This window comes from Bacillus rossius, chromosome 3, assembly GCF_032445375.1.
Source record: "Bacillus rossius redtenbacheri isolate Brsri chromosome 3, Brsri_v3, whole genome shotgun sequence".
Taxonomy (NCBI): domain Eukaryota; kingdom Metazoa; phylum Arthropoda; class Insecta; order Phasmatodea; family Bacillidae; genus Bacillus; species Bacillus rossius.
In genome coordinates this window covers 14659068-14678274 of record NC_086332.1, presented here as the reverse complement: position 1 = coordinate 14678274, position 19207 = coordinate 14659068, and the positions used below count along the sequence as shown (strand labels likewise).

The 19207-nt window shown below is 37.3% G+C and overlaps 1 protein-coding gene across 4 annotated transcripts in view; it reads left to right on the top strand.

Moving 5' to 3' along the window:
- The window catches only part of LOC134530259 (general transcription factor 3C polypeptide 1), a 73423-nt gene that overhangs the window by 27704 nt on the left and 26512 nt on the right, over positions 1-19207 (top strand). For all 4 annotated transcript variants that reach the window (XM_063364949.1, XM_063364951.1, XM_063364950.1 and 1 more), the window contains exons 11-20: positions 774-951; positions 4887-5113; positions 5976-6216; positions 7102-7382; positions 8724-8901; positions 9986-10157; positions 12188-12254; positions 12924-13019; positions 15497-15738; positions 16460-16595. In XM_063364949.1, coding sequence (XP_063221019.1) covers positions 774-951; positions 4887-5113; positions 5976-6216; positions 7102-7382; positions 8724-8901; positions 9986-10157; positions 12188-12254; positions 12924-13019; positions 15497-15738; positions 16460-16595 — 1818 coding nt within the window. The remainder of the gene's footprint in view (positions 1-773; positions 952-4886; positions 5114-5975; positions 6217-7101; positions 7383-8723; positions 8902-9985; positions 10158-12187; positions 12255-12923; positions 13020-15496; positions 15739-16459; positions 16596-19207) is intronic.

The window sequence follows — 19207 nt, the reverse complement described above, 5'->3', positions numbered from 1 at the left end:
ACCATGGCACACTTATACATTTAGTACATCCCCTAATGTTCGCAAAAGTATATACTATTTATGGGTGTATGCTGCTACATGTTGGTACACCATCTTGACGACTTTGACTCGTGTCTATAGCAGTTTCTGCATACATGCACATTGGACTTTCAAACTGTTAGATTTTCATTATGTAATGTGCACTTATTTGCACTGGACTGCCATCGGTCTCTATCACAACCATCTCCCTGCCTGGCATAACACACACTACTCTGACCTCCCTCAACTCTGCGACACCCCAACGGGACATCTCAGCGTCTACAGAACAATCGCGCAAGAAAAGAAACAAATTGCAATAGTGGCGAGGCTCGGCACGCAATCAACGAACGGAGACTGCGTACGTGACAAATTCACAATGCTTTGACTTTCACAAAGTTCAAACAAATCAAACAAATCCTCTAGAATTATATTTCCTATGCACCATTTGGTTCTTAATGGATAAGTGATTATCAAGGAATCTAGAAATAATTTTTTGAATTTCTAGTTAAAATCTTTGACTTATTTTTTTCAAACATTTTATATTTATGTGTTATAAAATACTTTTTTTTTTGTTAAAAAATCATTTATCAAATTTTTATTGTACTACTTAAAAGGATATTATACATATATTGTAAGTGATTTATTGAATAGTTAGTGTTATTTGATAGGGCCCACTATTTCTTTATTTTTATATTTGTGATACTTAACCTGTGCATTTAGGTAGTATTTCGTTCTACTGCGCCATATGTTTCCAGTTGATCTACGATGAAGAAGTAAAGGAAGGGTACAATGTCAGGATAGATAAGAAGTCACTACTGCGATTGCTACTGAAACTGGCACGTGATGGAAACATCAAGATCTTCAAGGTGTACCTGAAAACTGATACGAAAGAAAAAGTACTGAGTTTTGTTTGTGATCCTACTATTTGTGCTGGTAAGTTGAAATATTTTATTATAATGGCCACTTCACTTGTACCCTAACTTAGCAACTAGTGTAAAAGCTTGTATTGTGTGTTCACAACTGGCAGCTGAGCTAAGGGTGGGTTGCAGAGTATCAACCTGCTACTTTGTAACTGAAACACGGCTGTTTCAGCTACTGCAAACGAGTACACTATTAAAGTATCAAGTACTTTAGAATCAGTTTAGAATTCGCCTGGAACAACACCACGGCCAATGTGCGCAGTTCCCGATCGCAGATGACGGTCACTTGGGCGGAGCTTGTGAAAGGGGAGGGACGGGCACGACAAATAAGGGTTAAAGAAGGGAAAGAATGTAGGGGAGGAAGCTCAGGGGAAGGCGTTGAAGGAGAGGCGCAGTGAAATGCCTCCATTTCAATTTGTCTTTTATAGCTTTCTGTATGTTTGCTGCATTGTCAGAAATACAGAGTAAAATTTTGTTTTCTAACCTCCATTCTTTTGCTACACGACTCAGTTCCTGGGCTAAGTGAGCAATGGTGTGGGACTCCGAAAACGAACAACAATCTAACACCAAAGAAATCAATCTGAAATTGCAGTCTATGAAATGACATGTCACTGCCATGAAACTTTCAGCATTAACAGAAGTCCAACAATCTGTTGTTAGTGTGACAGAACTAATTTCAGTGGTTGTTAATATTTCTTGAATTCTATTGTACACAGTTTCATAAGCAGCTGGTAACAATGTGTTTGTTATAGTTTTCCTACTTGGCAATGTACACGACGGATTTAGTGCATAAACAAATCCTCGAAATCCTTTGTCCTCAGCAACTGAAAATGGTTGAAAATCTACAGTAATTAAATTTAACAGTTGGTCATCAATTTTATTCTTAGCAGAAACAGAAAGTTTTCTTACAACAAAATCACTTACTTTACAGTCATGCACATTGGTTCTTTCCAACACAGCTTGTTTGGGAACCGACGAACTGCTTGTAGAAGGAATTCCTATATCTGGACGAATCTTATTTTGGCTGAGGTACGGTGTCGTATTTGCGATGTCTGGATCATCGCTCCTACTTCTGGACAGTGATAGTGATGTTAAACTATCTTGATTCTGATCAGGTAACTGTACAGTTGGATGCTTATGTTTCAAATGTTTCTTCAGATTAGTCTATGATGATTTTTAACTCGGTTTTTGTTTACACAAATTACACTTAGCAAACTCATTATTTTCCGTGAAAAAATTCCACACAAATGAAGTCTTTTTCCCTGCACTTATCCATTCCTTATTTCACTATAAAGATACTAACTACAAAGCATGACAGCCCGCAACAATGTACGTGGTAATACACGTCCAGGACGAACTGCAGTGAATGTTGAACTGGCTGTATTATGCGTGCATGAGCGTAACAGAGGTAGAGAATTACCGGGCGTGATAAATAATGTATCAGATTCTCCTTACGGTCGCACGGTCTGCGTACGCGGAGCATTTTTTTTTACTGTTGGACAGAAGTAAGAACAGATAGGGGAGGTTGGAAGAGAGTGAGAAATACTCCTTTAATGTCGGAAAGGGGGGAATGAAGTATGACGTGATGAAGGGGGGGGGGGGGGGGGGGTTGCAGATTAAGAGAACACCGATACCTTTTTACGCTGGTGATGACGGCACGGAGGATGTGTAACCTGTAACAAGAATGCTGATACCTTCTTGCTTCCTGGGACCGCTACTGCTCTAGCTGATACAGAAGTATCAGCTACTTGTAACTAGTACATTACTGTATCAGTAACAGGTTGGTACAGATACCGAAAATTGCTGTAACAACCCACCTCTAAGCTGAGCAATTGTTAGGCAAATGAAACCACATAGGAGATAGGAAATACCTAATAGAAATAAACAAAAATACTGAAAGACAGTACAACAGAGGAGACCATGCACATCTTTCTTTATTATTTCTGTCATCTTAATTTGCTCTATGTGTCCACTTCGTTTAGATTTGCATTGTGTCACTACTACTGTGTTTAGTTCTCCTTTTGTAGTAAAGTGTAAGTTTTTCATGATATGTAATAGCTATTTTTGGTCTGTTCTTTGTTGTCTTATTTGTTACTACCTTGCTGATAAGATCTATCTTTTTTTAATGTAAGTAACAGTTCATGTACCCATCTTTTTGTGTCTTTTGTTAATTTATGCAGGTTTTATTATGTTCGTATATTTAAATTTTAGTAGACTTAGTTGGTTTTTTTTTATATAAACTCGTTTGAGGTAATGGGAAAAGTCATTAATATTATTTCAGTGATAAAGGGAAAACTCCAGTGTATCCTATTGATCATATCCTACCGTATCCTACCAATCGTATCCCATCCTATCCTATCAGTGATATCTTGTTATAATATCCCATTGTATGTATCTTACTGATTGTATATCTTATCTATCGACTATCGTATCTCTTTGATCCTTCTATCATTGTATCCTGCTGATCTCAATGAAGCAGAATATCCTTTTTCTTTTTCTCAATTTTTTCTACTGATTTTTGTGCTTGCATTGACACACAATTTGTATTGGCTACTTGCCTTGAGGTTGGTTTACCGATTGAATAGTGCCATTCTTTGTCTTTCGTGTGGAAGCCAGAAGGATGTGGCAATTGTGTATGTTTTTATATTTCTTGGGGAATGGAAACTTGTGCAGTGTTAATTTAAGTGAGCTGCATCTGAGCTGCTAGTTGGAGTGAACCTGTAATAGAGACCATTAACTGGTAAGCTACTAGCTTTCAGCCTGTTATTGGAGTTTTACACACACACACCAACACACACCAACACACACACACACATATATATACACACACATATATATACACACACACAAACATACATACACACACAGAGAGACACACACACAGACACACACACATACAGAGAAAAGAGATCATAGGGATAAAGAGATAGAAGCATGCAGAGTGTGTTGATGTCATGGTGTGAAGCAATCATTTGTTAAGTGTTATGTCATGCTTTACTGGCTGGTTAGTCTCAAGGCATTTCTTTTACCTGACACTGGCATTTTGTTTCATTTATAATTAGATCCTCTGTTAGGGAAGGACAAAAGATCCAGCTGCCTTAATTTTATGTTTCAGGTCATTTATCTTTACATTACAGACTAGCCTCATTAATACAAACCTGAAGGAACCATAATTTAAGTGCTTTGTAATAACAGAGATTATATTAACCAAACTCTTATAGAATTAGTGTAATCACCAATTTTATGTCATTTATAACAACAATTCAATAAAGCTATTAATATTTTTTTTCCCCATTAACTAAAATCATACCTCTCCTTATACATATAATGTGCTCATAGATAACTTGCACATGATTTTATGCAGTCCAATTTTTTTTTTATCTGGTATAGTAAACTACAGTTTTTGTTTGAGTACAGCAGGGTTTTTGAAAGATGTTTGTACCTTGCTACTCTTAACAAGAATTTACAATGGCAGAATGCACCAAAGTTTCTGAAACTACATAAAAGGAAACATGCCATCATTGTGGATTAAATTTTGTGTACTTTCTTTGTTGTTTTCCCCCATCCTACACTGATTTAAGGAAATAGTACTAGCATCAATATTAAGTTCTTAATTCACAATGTTTTATTTCATCATCATATGATATTTGTAATAACTGTTCTTTAATACGTGTAATTGTTTACTGTGGGATAAAAAGGAAACTTATATCTAATAATAATCACATTTTTTTATTGCACAAACTGGTTAGCATTATAACTCATATGTAATTTCTAGGGACTGTGAAAACACTTCTTTGTATTTTGAGAGTTTTGTAGTAGTAGGGTTTTTATTAACAAGGTTTGACTGTATTTAGTGCAGTGCTGTAATTTGGCGCTACTCGTATAAACTCTGTCATGTTGCAGTAAAAAAATTTCTTATGTGCACTGTGTGTGTGTTTGTGTTCACAGACCACACAGTGATCCAGTCAGCTGTAGAGCAGGCCAAAATGAAGTTCTTCATCCCACCAATCCGCAAACCTGTTAAGATCCCGACAGATGAGCTGCCAAAAGTGGAGGACCTCAGCAAGGAAAATAAATTCAGTTTTGAATCTGCATCCATATCGGAGAGCATGAAGGAGCTGAAGTCTATCTGCGGGAAGAGCAAAGAGAAGTCGCCACAGTATCAGTACAGTAAGGTAAGTTTCTTCCGTCATGGGGCCGTCTGCGGACAGTGTAGAATCTAAATAAATGCTGTGCAGTATCATAGCTCCAAGAATTTAAAATTACAAGGTTAATGTTTTGAGAAAGGTTACTGTTGTTGCAGCATTTGTGATATTATAATGATTAATGTTGAATGAGAGCTCAAAATATTGCCCAACACTTTTAGACAGATCTTGAGTGCAGGGTTTTAGTTTGATTGCTCTGGAACCTTACATGACTTTTCCATTATTGTAGGGGTTTTTTGTTTTTTTCTTTCTTTCTTTCGAATTGCATACAATTAATTGCAAACTCTCCTCAGATACATTTCTCAGTACAGAACTCTGAAAAGAACAAATTCCAAGCACTCTATTTACATAGCATTGTAATGAGTAGAAAAGAGAATATATTTACTAAAATATTTAAAAAAATTTAATTAATTGAAGATGGGAAAAAGTCAGGCAGGCTACTTTATTGTTGAAAAGTGGAAAAATGTAATAATTTAAATAATTTTCAAATGCTAGGTAACTTGAATTGCATTTTACAATCCATAATAAAGTATTTTTCATAAACTCATAATTAAAAAGTTTGTGTGTCGTTATATTCAGAGTCACATTATTTTTGGGTGAATTAAACATAATAATCTTTTATATATATATATATATATATATATATATATATATATATAAATTAGAGGGGTGTCTTGCAGCACTCTTTAGTCCTACTAGTTTTGCTCTTGTTACAGCTCTTTGGTCTTGTTATATAAAATCAGGTTTTTTTTTGCTTCCGTACAGACAGAGATTGAAATTCATGCACAATAAATGTATAGAACATTGTGCTGTCACTGGATGATTTTTCTAGAGGATGGGCAGGCTTTACGGCTTGTGTCCGAAGTTTGTACGCATGAAGAAGTTCCACCAGTTCTTGTTCTACCTCATCTATGCGTATGAAGGGGACCCGAACTTGGACCGGCAGACTGCCTTGAGAAAGCTGGCGGAGAAGGACTGTGAACTGGATGACAGTGTCGCTCAGGAAGCAGCCACCATCTATTACCCAGAAGCCCACTGGAAGATGTTTGTCGCACCGTTGCCAGTGCATGAGGGTTGGTTTTCTGGTATTTGGCCTGAATCGTAGTGTAGATTGGTCGGTGTGATTTAATATCCACATCAAAAATTTCTCAATTAATATTTTTTATTTTATAATAATTAATTTTCTAAAGATTGATTGATGCAAAGTGATATTGGTGACATTTTCTTCTGCCAATCAATCTAATCCAACTCCAAGTTGCTAAATAAAAAAAATATACATTTATTACTATGTTTTTTGTAAGTGCTTGTTTCTCATATTTATAGTTTCTCCTCCAATAAGAAGTTGAATATCCTAAATTATCTAAGGAAAAAGTAGAGACAAAATTTTATTGTTTTATTTTGTGGCCAAGTTTATTTTTATGAACTCAGTTTTTTCATAAAGATAGCACAACTTTCAACAAATACAAACAAATTCAATAATATTTACTTCACCAAAACAGTCATTTTGACTGATAGATGCACTCGGAACAATAAAGATATACCTGCTAGGGCTTCTTTTAAAAATGTACCAACATTGAAATGTAAAAATTAGTCACTAAAAACAGCTGTACAATCAAAAAAGAGTAAAATAATTTTTTTCCCAATCTACTTAGTACATACATGTTTATAAAATGTTTATGCTGAATACATTACAGTTATTGTATTAAAAATATTATTACATTTTGTGATTTTTGAGTTCATAAAAATTTTTATAAAAAATGCTAATTTATTTCATGATAGTAGTTGCATTGGTACGTTATGATGTATTGTTTTAAATGTCTGTGTTACATGGTGTCATGCTTTACTGTGTTATTTTGGTTTTATCACAATTCATCATACAATCTAGTCCCTAGGAATAAGGTATCCAACAATAGTAAGCAGGTTAAATTAAAATCCTCTCTACGTGGCTCCGTGCCTAGATTGGCCGCAGGGCTGGGCCATAATGTGCGACCTATTGCTCCGCCTGCCCCTGTCGCTGTTCGTGGAGATCTTCAACATCACGTACGTCGTGCCCAACATGGAGGAGTATCTGGAGCACCCCGTCAGGCGTCACTACCTCCTCAAGTTCCTGCCCTTGGAGATGCGCAACGTCATGATGGTCGCCCGCAAGTACATCTTCAGCATCCACGAGATTGCCCAGCATCTGTGCTACGCCGGGCTGCTGCAGTTCGGACCCCAGCGTCTCAAGGATAAGGATCAGGTGGCTACTTCTTCTTGCGTTTACTTGCTACTTTTGGAGGACGGCAATGAATTAATAGACACAAGATTTTTGGGTTTTAATTTTAGTCCAATATCATTTTTAAAACACAGGATTATGATGTTATTGTTTTGGTTTTTATAAAAGCTGTTTTGTAATACTCACTCCATCAAATTAGGGGTAAAATTTATATGCTGCATTGTTACAGTAAACATTTTTTTTTTAGTAAATTTGTCTAAAACAGATACATAGATATATTCAGAACAATAAAATAAAAGAAAGCATTTATAGTTTAAAATTTTTACAGTAATAGATGCACAATAAAACAAATTTAATTAATTTTTTTGATCCATGCATTTTGGTACAAGAGTTTGTCTGAAAATTACATTCCTTGAATTTCAAACATCAAAAGATTCCTATTTTAATGATTCAAATTAATTTTTGGTTAAATGCCGCTGAATCCAAAGATATAATTTTCATTGTGGTGTTTTATGGTGTATTGACTTAAATGTCTGTGTTATATGGTGTGTTGACATGTTCATTGTTATTTCGGATTCATCTCGATTCACCATATAATCTTGTCCGTATGGATTAAAGCTTAACATATCAACGTCGGAGCATTTAGTGATGATGAGGGGGAATGAGATGAAATGGAGCGATGATGGAATGAATGGGGAGAACAGAATCACCCTAAATAACCCTTTGACTCACGCAGCCTCTGTCACGTTTACCACTTGCAAAAAATCAGGGTTAGACCCCATTTGGAAAAGCTTTGGAGGTCATTGAAACAAAATCATTACCTTGTGTGTGAAACATAGATTGAATTTAGTTGTAAAGAGCAGACTGTGCAGTAAAAAAACTTTGTTGCCATGTTGCCATCAGCATCAAGGAATTATACCGGAAAAATTATCTGGGGGGAATTATGAATTATTTTCCTATAAACACAGCAATATTGACAACTTGAAATCTATACTTAAAAACTAATAATCACCATACTTATGCTAATGTGTGAAAAATTATAGTAAAATATACATTACTTATTAAATTTTTATATGGGGTTCCTCTACTTATCCTCTATTTAACCAATATTATATTTTCGTGCAAAATATTTCTTCTTTATCTTTTCTTCTCTTTCTCATTCCATTATTTAAAATTTTATTTGCTAAATATTTTAAAAACTAATTTTCATTCCAGTTTACAATAATCTTAATCCATTTTCTAATTTTTTTCAACGCATAATGACAGAATTGTTCTTAAAATAAAATATATACATATATATAATGAGTGTACTCATCGTAAGCAAATGTTGAGTGTTGCATGTTGCATGTTGTTTGTTATCCACAGGTGTTTGTGTACCTGAACCGCAGGACAACCTTGATTGACACCACGTTCTCCCGGCAAGGCTATCACCAGGTTTCCGATGACGTCGATTACCCGGTGACGAAGTACGAGTTCACCTCCATGTCCGATGTTGACAACTACTGGTACGACCTGTGGAACATCTGCGTGCACACGCAGCTAGGTAATTTTTCCTGCCCTTTGCTGTTCAGTTGCATGATAGTTAACCCGAATAGGGTTCATTTCTAATGAATCTTCCTGGCTTCATTAATGTTACAATCTTTACATTTTCTGAATTAGTCCCATTTACTGTATGCATTAGTAACAAATAAGGTTTGCTGGCGAACCTCTGCAGCAAATGTGACATGACACATGGGTTGCCGTTGCTGTGGAGGGCGTGTCGCTCAATTTCTTTCTTCTCTGACAATATCCTGGCAACGGCCCTGACTGGTGCATCTCACCACCGCCCATTATTCCTCGGGTTCGAGGAGACATGAAGCCTCAGTTCTTTCGCTCTGTCGAGACGTCTGCATACATCGTGGATTCTGAGCGTCTCGAGTGACGTAAAGGCCTATTGAATCATCTTAGAGCATTTCAGCTATTCAGAAGTTTTCTCGTCATTTGTATTTTTTATTTCTTTGTTTTATTTTTTTATTTGTATTTTCCTTTCATTTTTGTTTTTTCACAATTTTATTAACAGATATTCACTAAGTATAATGTGAAGGATGAAAGTGTTGCGCAAATAATGATAGTTACAAACACTTGTGACTTTTTACACCCATTATATTGGTAAATATCTGCTTAAAATATTTGTGACAGCATAACAGTTGCAATGGAAATAGTGTTAAAATGTACATAAAATTCCTTAAATAATAATAATAATAATAATAACTTTAGTTGGTAATAATATTGAGAAAATTAAAAAAAAAATTGCAAAATCCTTTCAAAACCTGCTAAAACTGCACTAAATGGCCTGTCATAACATTTTTTACAACTGACAATTTAAAAGGACAAGTAATTCCATTACGTAAATGTCTTTATTACTACAATAAAATGCTTCACAAAAATTTTAAAGTGTGGAGTGAACTGTAAAACACTGTTAAAAGTTTCTCAATCGTTTTTTTTTTTATGTGTGTTGTTAAGCAGGAATGTTTTATAAATTGGGTTTAACAGCATTACTTTTGTAGGTCAGGTGCAAAAAATCTACTAACGAGAACATGTTGGGAACTCTGTGAAAGGGTGTTGAATGCGTGGTGTCGATGCGGCAGGTGGGCGGATGTGCATGATGGGCAAAGACATTGTGCTGGAGGTGCTGCAGCACAAGCAGATCATGGTCGATGCCCTCAAGGCCAGGACCCCGGAGGAAGCTGCTGCGAACGACACGGGGACCGTCCCCGGGGACAGGCGAGGAGCCGCCGGCCTGGATTCGGCCCTGTTTGCGTGAGTCGCCGCCCGTCACGCGTGCTGCTTGTGTTCGTGGCAAGGTCGCGTTTGTCACTCGAGATTTCAAAAATACCGATCCCCTCACAAATCGGTAATCTGTTTTGCTTTTTTATTATTCTTTTATTTTATGATCTGTGTAGTCATGGTTATGACTTCATTGTGCAAACAAACAAGTACAAATTTAGAGGAGGGCTCAGGGGACAGACACTTAAATGTATTTTTAGATCATGGAAATAGATATTTTGGGTTGTGACGGTGACCAAAGAGAAATATAATAAATACAGTAATTTCTCTATTAACAGGCGGTTTACATTCCCGGAAATTGTCCATTAAGAAAACCAGCTGTTAATTAAATCACATTTCCCTATAAGGTACAATGTTAATGCCTTGGGTTATGTTCCTGGACCTTCGAAAATGCCTGATTTTAATTTTTCACATATCTTTCAATGCATAGCCCCATAAAATTCTGATTATGTCTTTGACGTTTAAGAAATGCAAACCAGTATATAATGAATGGTAAAAAATCTTATCAATTTGCGATGTAGAAATTTTACGGCCGGCTCGTAACTTGCTGGGCTGTGTGGCTGGATTACGCGTTTCTGCACAACGAAAAAATCGAAACCTTGTCGGCTTGGATAATGCAAGCATGAAGGTTGTAAACGGTTATCCGGTGACCTTGTCGAGAGCGAGGGTGAGAAAAAAAAACACGAGGAATTGAGAGAGCATAAGTGACAAGTGGCTGTTTCCCCTCACTTGCCTCTGTTGGAGTGGCAGCAGGGGCCAACCTGTTGCATAGCCATTATTGCACAACATAATGTTAACTTAAATTTGACAAACAATAAACTGTGTAGAATTAAATGTATGCATAATAATATTTCGCTGAACGTAACAAACTATTAGAACTTTTGGGTGAAAACATCATGAAATCACAGTGACTAATAGCTAGCTACTGTCCGGCAAGTCGTTAAGCGAACGGCACAGATTTATTTTTCGTAATGGGACGCACAAGATTGGTGAAACTTGGAACGGATGTGTTGGCTGCGTTACCCTTTCATTTTTTACAGGCACGAGAGAAAAGATACTCAGACACTCTTTTCAAACAGTTGTGTCATCCTTTGATTACCATTATGCATGCTTGCAAGAATATTATTTTCATGTGTAAGTAGTGCAGCGCTAGAATACGAGTGTGTACACAGGCTACTCAAGAAGTACTGCCCGTTCATAAGTTGCGACATGGAAATGTCCACACTAACATTTTGGTGTCCGTTTGCCAAATTAAAGGCAGCAAAATATTGTGTCCTTTAAACAAGTGTTCGTTTATCGAAGACCTATTGTACCTGTGTAGACTTCTATATTCAGTAATTCAATGGTGATTTCTATGGGACATTTCAGTGGAAAATTAGCGTGAAGCTGGTAAAAAAGGAACAAAAAATGTCTTTAGCATCACAAGCATTAAATCTCTATTAATTTGGTCTGTACCCCTTTCTTGTACAATTCCTAAATTTGAGTTTGCAAACAAAGCCTGCATTTTTTTTACTACATTTCATAATATTTAATTTTAAGTTTTATGGAAGATTACATTATCAGCTTTGCTCGAAACATTTGCCTGTAAAAAGTATGACTCTGTGAATGTATGTACCCTTTTTTGTTAATTAAATTTTAGTTTAGCATTTTCGAAACTTTTTGGTAGTCTGCTATTAGTAAAATAATAAAATAGCATGCTGATGACAAAGTGAACCACGGAAGAAAAAGTAATAAGTGGATAGCTTTTTGCATTCGCAGAAATATTCATATGTCTTTGTGAGGCCAGGAGTCCAGCCTAACATTTTAATTTTTAAATTTATTTCTATTAGTTTTTTTCTATTAGTTATTGTGTTTGTGATACATTTCACTAATCATTTAAATATATCCTCTGAAAAATTTATTTCATACCTACTAATTGTTATGTTTTTTTTTTTTTTTCATATTGGATGTAACTTGTGCTTGCATTTTATGTTCAAATTTTTAATTTGTGGTCCTTATTTCAGGCACTTAAAGCGCAACTGGAGTTGGACAAACCAAAATTTTACCGGACCGTATGTCTACAACGCACCAGTGAGTAATTCTTCTTCTAACACCACCCCTTATTAATTTGATTTGAAATGTTCGTAATTAAAAGGTAAGGCTTCTAGATATTGTTTTTCTCAAATTAAATATAAAATTATTTATGAATATGAAATATATTTCTGATATAATTTAAACATATAGTGAAACTATTCATAGGCTTAGATGATAAATTTATGCAAAACACAGTAAAATAAATTAATAAATTATTTTTGGCACAGCCTACAGGCATAAGTAAATTTCAAAGTACATACACCTATTTCTTCTAGAAATGTTTTGGAAACTTCTATAAACTTCAGAACAATTTAAGAACTTTATATATATATAACAACATAGTATATGTTCTCCAATATTCCAAAAAGTTATATTAAACATTTTCTCATATTCTATGCAGTGATAATATTTTGAATGTTTTTGACTCAATGCATCCAGCATTTATTGTCTTCAATGAAATTTATATTATGCCTATTTAATCACATAAGTTTCTTTATCTTAATGGTAAGATTATATAAATACTCTGAACCTGCACAAGCAAAGCTGTGGATTTCAAGCTATTCTTTATAAAAATGTGGTAAAATTTATACAGTTTGTCAATTTTAATATTATGTATGTATGTTTTTTGTTTAACTACATTTTTTAGTTATTTCCTTGTGTTGACAGAGCAGCATAGCCTTCAATAAGAAGCTGACTGAACTGAAAAGTGCAAGGCTGGCAACCCTGAAGACTGATATATTAAAGTCTGAAATTTTCCAGTCAGTAAGTACTATAAACTTCACCTCAGTATATGCATGTAGTAATTAGAAAATTTGTGAATTTTTTTTGTATTTAAATTATTTTAGAAATAGTGATGTATTTTGAGTTTTTAAGTATACTTTTAACATTTGGGTGCAGCATTCTTTAATATTGGCTGTTGTCGACTGAAAACCTATTGTATAGCCCACATGTTGTAAGAAAAACTTCTATACGTGCAATGCAGGATTGCTGTTGTTGCTTGTAGCAAAATAAATACATAGTAAAATAATGAGCTCTCACTCTACTGCAGTCCCTTTTTTGAATGTAAATTGCTGTGCTGTCAGAATTACCACTAAAAGAGTCAGCCCTTGACATTTACATACACTTCACAGTGTCAACCCTTCACATCAATGTCAGCTCTTAAAATTTGCGTAAGCCCTTGATTTTTGTGTCTGTCCTTCAATTATCCCTGAGGCTGTAGGAATTTAAAGTCTTAGTTATCTTCCCTTAAGAAAGCTACCTTACTGAAGCTAAAAATTGGAATTTAGTACAAAATAAAATTTCACCAATACTGTTTCACTAATTACTGGCCTAAAATCAGGAAGTAAATATTACAGATAATACAGCCAACAATGTACAGTTTAAACTATTGTGTATTCATCAATTTTTGCATTGTTACGTTGCTTGAAATATGTTGCTCAGAAATGGTTTCGCTAAATAAAAAAAGAGAATGTAGGTAGTTGAAGAAGCAAAAAAAAAATTATTATATTCCACTTACCAATTATGTGCATAGAATTTGTATCAGGACGTGGCGAGGAGAAGTTGGAGCACTGGAGTATCCATGCTCAGTCGCTTGGCACAACACATGGGAAGATAAATAATTCAAATCAAAGAAACAGCAAAGAAACAACAGAATGCTGTGAAAGAAGTTTTTGGAAAACTATCCCATGCTGTTTCTAAACCCGTCACTTATTTTTGCTTTTTACTTATAGTCGGTTGCGTAGTTTTTGAACCAGGAGCTAGCTCTCAAGCTGTGGCACACTGTAGGGACGGTCGCTAATTGCAGTTGCTGGCCCCGACACCCCCAGAATAGTCACAGGAAAGGTCAGGCAATGCCATCTCGTGGAACACGGTGACCCCCCTGGCTCACTGGCCCTTGGAGGACTAATAATCTTAGACTAGCATGGTGGTTGCGTCTGGTCACGACGATGGTATGAAAGATTCTCCCTGGCATCACGTCAAGAACCAAGGGGTGCAGGAGACTTAAACTATCAATGCACTGGGTGGGAAAATAGGAATCAGATTGGGTGTATTATGGCAAGAGGAATTTAACAAGAAGTAGTGCACGGAAGGATAAATAAGGGAGCAGGTCTGGATGCTGCCAAGTAGCAAAAAGATTTTTTGTGTGGGGTGAAGGGGTATTGATTTGCGCTACCAAAGCACAGTGCAGGAAGAAAGGCCAGGAGGTGGAGGGGTGGGATGAAGTGTGTGATGACGGCCTGTAAAGTGGGGCTGTGTGATGAAGTTGCGGACTATAGGACCCTCAAACCTATGGTCGTCAAAGAGACAGGTAGATAGTGCGCTGAGCTCAGGGGAAACAAAAAACTAGGGGAAGGGGCCAATGAGATGTTTTGAAGGGAGGGGGGAGGGGGCTGAAGAGCGAAGAGTGAGTCCAGATGGGGTACTCCTTGGTGGAAAAAACCAGAACTACAAGGATCTCAGTTTTGTTCGTAAAGTGGTTCACATGTCACGCACGGAAGCAGCATGACAAGTGCTGGCATAAGCTTGGGTCATCCCCGAGGGGAAGGGGAGAAAGAGTAGGGACTTGCGCGGGATGCTCGTCTAGGTGCAAGGGCAAGGGTAGAAGAGTGAGGGATTTTGTCTTAGCCCAGCACTGGGTTCTTAGAAAAATACGTGATAGGAGCATGAAGGGGAGGGGAGGATGGGCATGCAGAAACTGCTGGTGCCGTGCAAGAGCCGAGCTACGAGGCATGCTGCTATCGGGCACGCATGATCTTAGGCGCGAGAAACGGCAGTGGCGAGCGCTGACGTGCACCGGTGCTATCGGAGAGATGTGCCTCAAAGCGCTAAGCACCTGAGGCGCGCTACGTGATGGCACGGATGAGAGCTGGGACTGAAACTGTGCACTGAGAGAGATAAGGTATATGCTATCGGGTTTCCGCTGCTGACGCAACGGTCTGGACGGAAGTTGGACGCTGGTTGACAGCGGTAAGAAATAAAGGCTGTCAGGCTTATGACCCGGGTATATTAAAATGAAAAGAACCAGCAAAAATATAGAAATGCCCAAAAGAAATAAAATAAAGCTTAAAGTTACCAAATGCTAACATATTACTAACAACGTTTAAAAAAAAAACTAGTACCATTAAATCTAAATAAGTGGCACAAGGTTACTATGTTCTTTTTACCAACATTAAGTAGGCCCATATATAATGTACAAGTCACTCAAGAGTTGTTGATATTGTGCCATGTTGCTCATACAGTTGATCAAGAAAGATCCCATTGACCCCAGTGCGACATCGTTCACGTCCATCATAAAAAAGAGGCCACCGATGGGGAAGAAAGGCGAGAAGAAGTCGAAGCCAGGGCGTGAGGTGCCTCAGAAGAAGATGAAGGCTCGGAAGATGGAGATCGTTAGGACTGTCACGCAACCAATGCCAAAACGTCCACGCCGACCTTTCTACGATGACGTGGACCAGCGTGCTCTGGGACGGATGAATAAGCTGTGAGTGAATTATGTTTGGTACTTAACTTCTTGTAACTAATTTGGATTAGGAAGAGTATGTACAAAATAATACAAATTGGGAATTAGTTTATATTGTATGTCTTAAATATTCTGAACTTAAGAATTATTGTTCTGTCTATTGCTACAATACACCAGTTTCGGTCATAGTTTATATTCTTAAATTTGGGGTTTGATTTTTTAATCCTTTTTTTTTTTATATTCCATGCTCTTTAAGATAATGATTATCACACACTTGATTTATATCCTCAGATACATTTTTTTTTATGGCTGAACATAGTCTCTGGGTGTCATTTATGGATCATAATATTGACATGGACCCTCTTTTGCAGAGATATATGTATCATGTAAACTTACTATGGTATGTTCTGCTTGCAGTTTAGCTACTTTTATGTTTTATAATAACTATGCCATTTTCATCTGCTAATAACCATGTATTCATATCTTTGTTTAAAATTTTTTATATAGTAATTAATAGTACTTCATTTTTAAATGTTTTAGTGATAAGAGTTATTAGAATCATTATATTGAAATTTTATTGATTATTTGTACATGTTTATCTTGAATATTTTTAAAATCAAATATTGGTACCATAAAGTTTCTGAAAAGTGTTTGAGTAATTTTTTTTTCCTTTTGTTTATTGCTATGAATTTTGGTTCTGCCATTTTGATCTGTGTTTTTTGACGAGAGTGTTTTGTCACAGCCGTGTGGAGTGGTTACCAGAAGAGGACAACCTTTTGCTGCTGTGCAAGGTCGCATCCGTGTATCTCTGCTCCAACCAAAAGCAGCACACAATCACATTCCCCATGGTGCGAGACATCCTGCACAAGAAGAACCCGGTGAGGAAACAGTAGATCGTTATACTGTTACGGGAATGGTCGGTGAAGTGATTAAATTAAATAATCTTGAATACACCAGTGAAATAGTAGGTTTGGATTTTGGTAATTTACATTTTGCAATTTGCTTTTTCTAAGCTTTGATTTGGAATATGTTAACTATCGCTTGCATCGCTTCTGATGTTTTTACTGTTGTTTTAGTGTTTTATACATTTTTTCATATTAAACATACCATATTTACCCAAAAATACTGCACCAGAAAGGAGTGGCTAAGAGGCCCCTGGAATCAAAAAGCCCCTCTGTGAGGGGTCTGCTTACACTTGCAAAATTTTAACTGTGAAATGTGTGCCGGAAATTAGGTATTTCGGCACGTTTTTTTTTTTTTTTAATTGTTATTATAATTTTAATTATTTTTTGAAATTTTATTTTCTATATAATTTGGTTACGAAAGGGTGATTTACACTTTGTTAGGCTGGTGTACGCTACTTAGTTAAACTTTGTGCCAGTGGACCGAAGCTCCTTTTCTCAGGGACCAATCTGATATTTTGCTAGTCTAATGTAGACGTTAGCAGCCCGTATGACATTTCTCCCGCTTACAGTCACGTTCCCGGCCTGTAACATTACCGTAATCACTCGCGTAATGTCCGCAGTAATTTGACCACATTTTTGGCCAAAAAAATGGGGTGCGGACATTATGCGAGGAAAAATAGAAAAATACAAAATTTTGTGTCTTAATTATTACTAAAAAGGCACAAAACGTATCTAAAATCAATTTGGATTTCACTAGATATTTTAAAAGAATATTGCTGCGGGATCGCTTGCAAACAACCCAACTTAGACCATGTTTACTTTGCTGTAATTGCCACCGGTAACTGTCTCGCACCCGCCGGAACACAAAACAAATTAACGCGCTACACTGAAATAAGTGTGGTTACGTGTGCCTTATTAATGTGATTAATATGTGATGGATTAAAACGGCTATTAACGGCACGGCTGCAATATTTTAGCCGTACCATATCCTTACGTGCGGCGCGTAGGGAACCAGCGAGCTGGCAACAGCGCAGTGACTCATCAGTTCCACATCTGCTGCGCACTGTACTCCCCCCCCTCCCGTAAATCTGATGGCCTTCGTGACGTAGAGAAGGAGGAAGGGGAAGGAAACATTTAGAGCATGAGAATGGCCAAGGGAGGGATTCCAACCAAATGTAAACAAAGAGGGGTTCTGTTCTGTCCTGACACGTAAAACAGGGTACACACTAATTAAAGTTGACGTTTCTTTTACGCTGCACTGCGTGTCTTACCTCAACAGAAAACAAGACTGATCCATGTCAGCAAATGTGATGTTAATTTTTTTTTATATAAATACGTATAACATAACATTAAAACAGTTCAAATAATTATGTAACTTATTTACCCAAAAAAACTGATACTGCAACAGCACTCAAAATATTAATTTAGTCTGCATTTTAGTAACTGCAATTTCAAATAGGTAAATGTCACGAAAACCTAATTTAAAATACACTTAAGAGTTTAAAAAAAATGTAAGTCTTTCTCAACACATCACTTTCTAATCTGCTACCGACGCGTCGCTGTCATCTTCCTCGGCGTTACTGCTTTCTGCGTCAGCATCGCTCCTGTCGTCATCTGTATCTTCCCAGATTACATCGTCTTCAGTTCCATCGAGAGCGACGGTGATGCCAGTCTTTTTGAAGCTTTTTACCACCATAGCTTCGGTCATGAGTGCCCAGCTGCGAAACTCATGCCTTGAACTTGCGTGCGTGTTGGTCAGCTGTGTTTACCGTTACCGTGCTTTGTTCAGTTCAACGAATTTCCCCACCCTTTCAGGACAGGAGAGAAAGGACAGCTCAAGATCACAGCTTTGTTTACAGAGCCGTCAACTTTCCATTCGTACTGCGTCCTTTAGGTGTGGCCAAAGTTGTGTTGCCCGCCGTAGACGACTGGTGCGGACATTATGCAAATTTTTAATTTTTTCTTTTAAGGATATATGTATAAATAAAGGGTGCGGACATTATGCGAGGGCGGATATTACGCGAGTGAATACGGTATTTCTCTGCATGACTAAAATCGCATAGAGCAGCTTCTGGCCTGCAAGCTCTATTTCTCAGAGACCCGCTGAGAGTAGCGAGTCTCGGCACGAACGAGGATCCTGTGGACCCCCGTTCCCAGCCCAGTCTCGTTTTTTGTACCCCCTCTCCCCCACGGCTACCCACCTTGATTCTCAGAATTTAGCCCAGGATCATTGACCTGACGTGAACCTGCCAGGCGGTGGCCGTTTTCAAGGACGATTTGCCATAGAAATAATATGTGCAAGGATGGACCACCCACGACATCTAGCGGCAGAAACAGTAACTTCTTCTTTTGTCGCCAGCGAGTGGAGCTGACGCCCGCAACACCTAGTGGCAATCTTGTTAACCTCCCCCTTCTGTCCCCTTTAGGCCGTCAGAGTGCAGCACCGGCTGGCCATAAGGCCCTATGCTTCTTCCTCGCGTCCTGTAAAAGTCGATTGTATGTTGCTTTCTGTGCCTGCCGGTAGAGACCCCAGCAGTCGCCCTTCGGCGCAAACAACTGAAGTCGTGGCTACAACCACTTCGGGC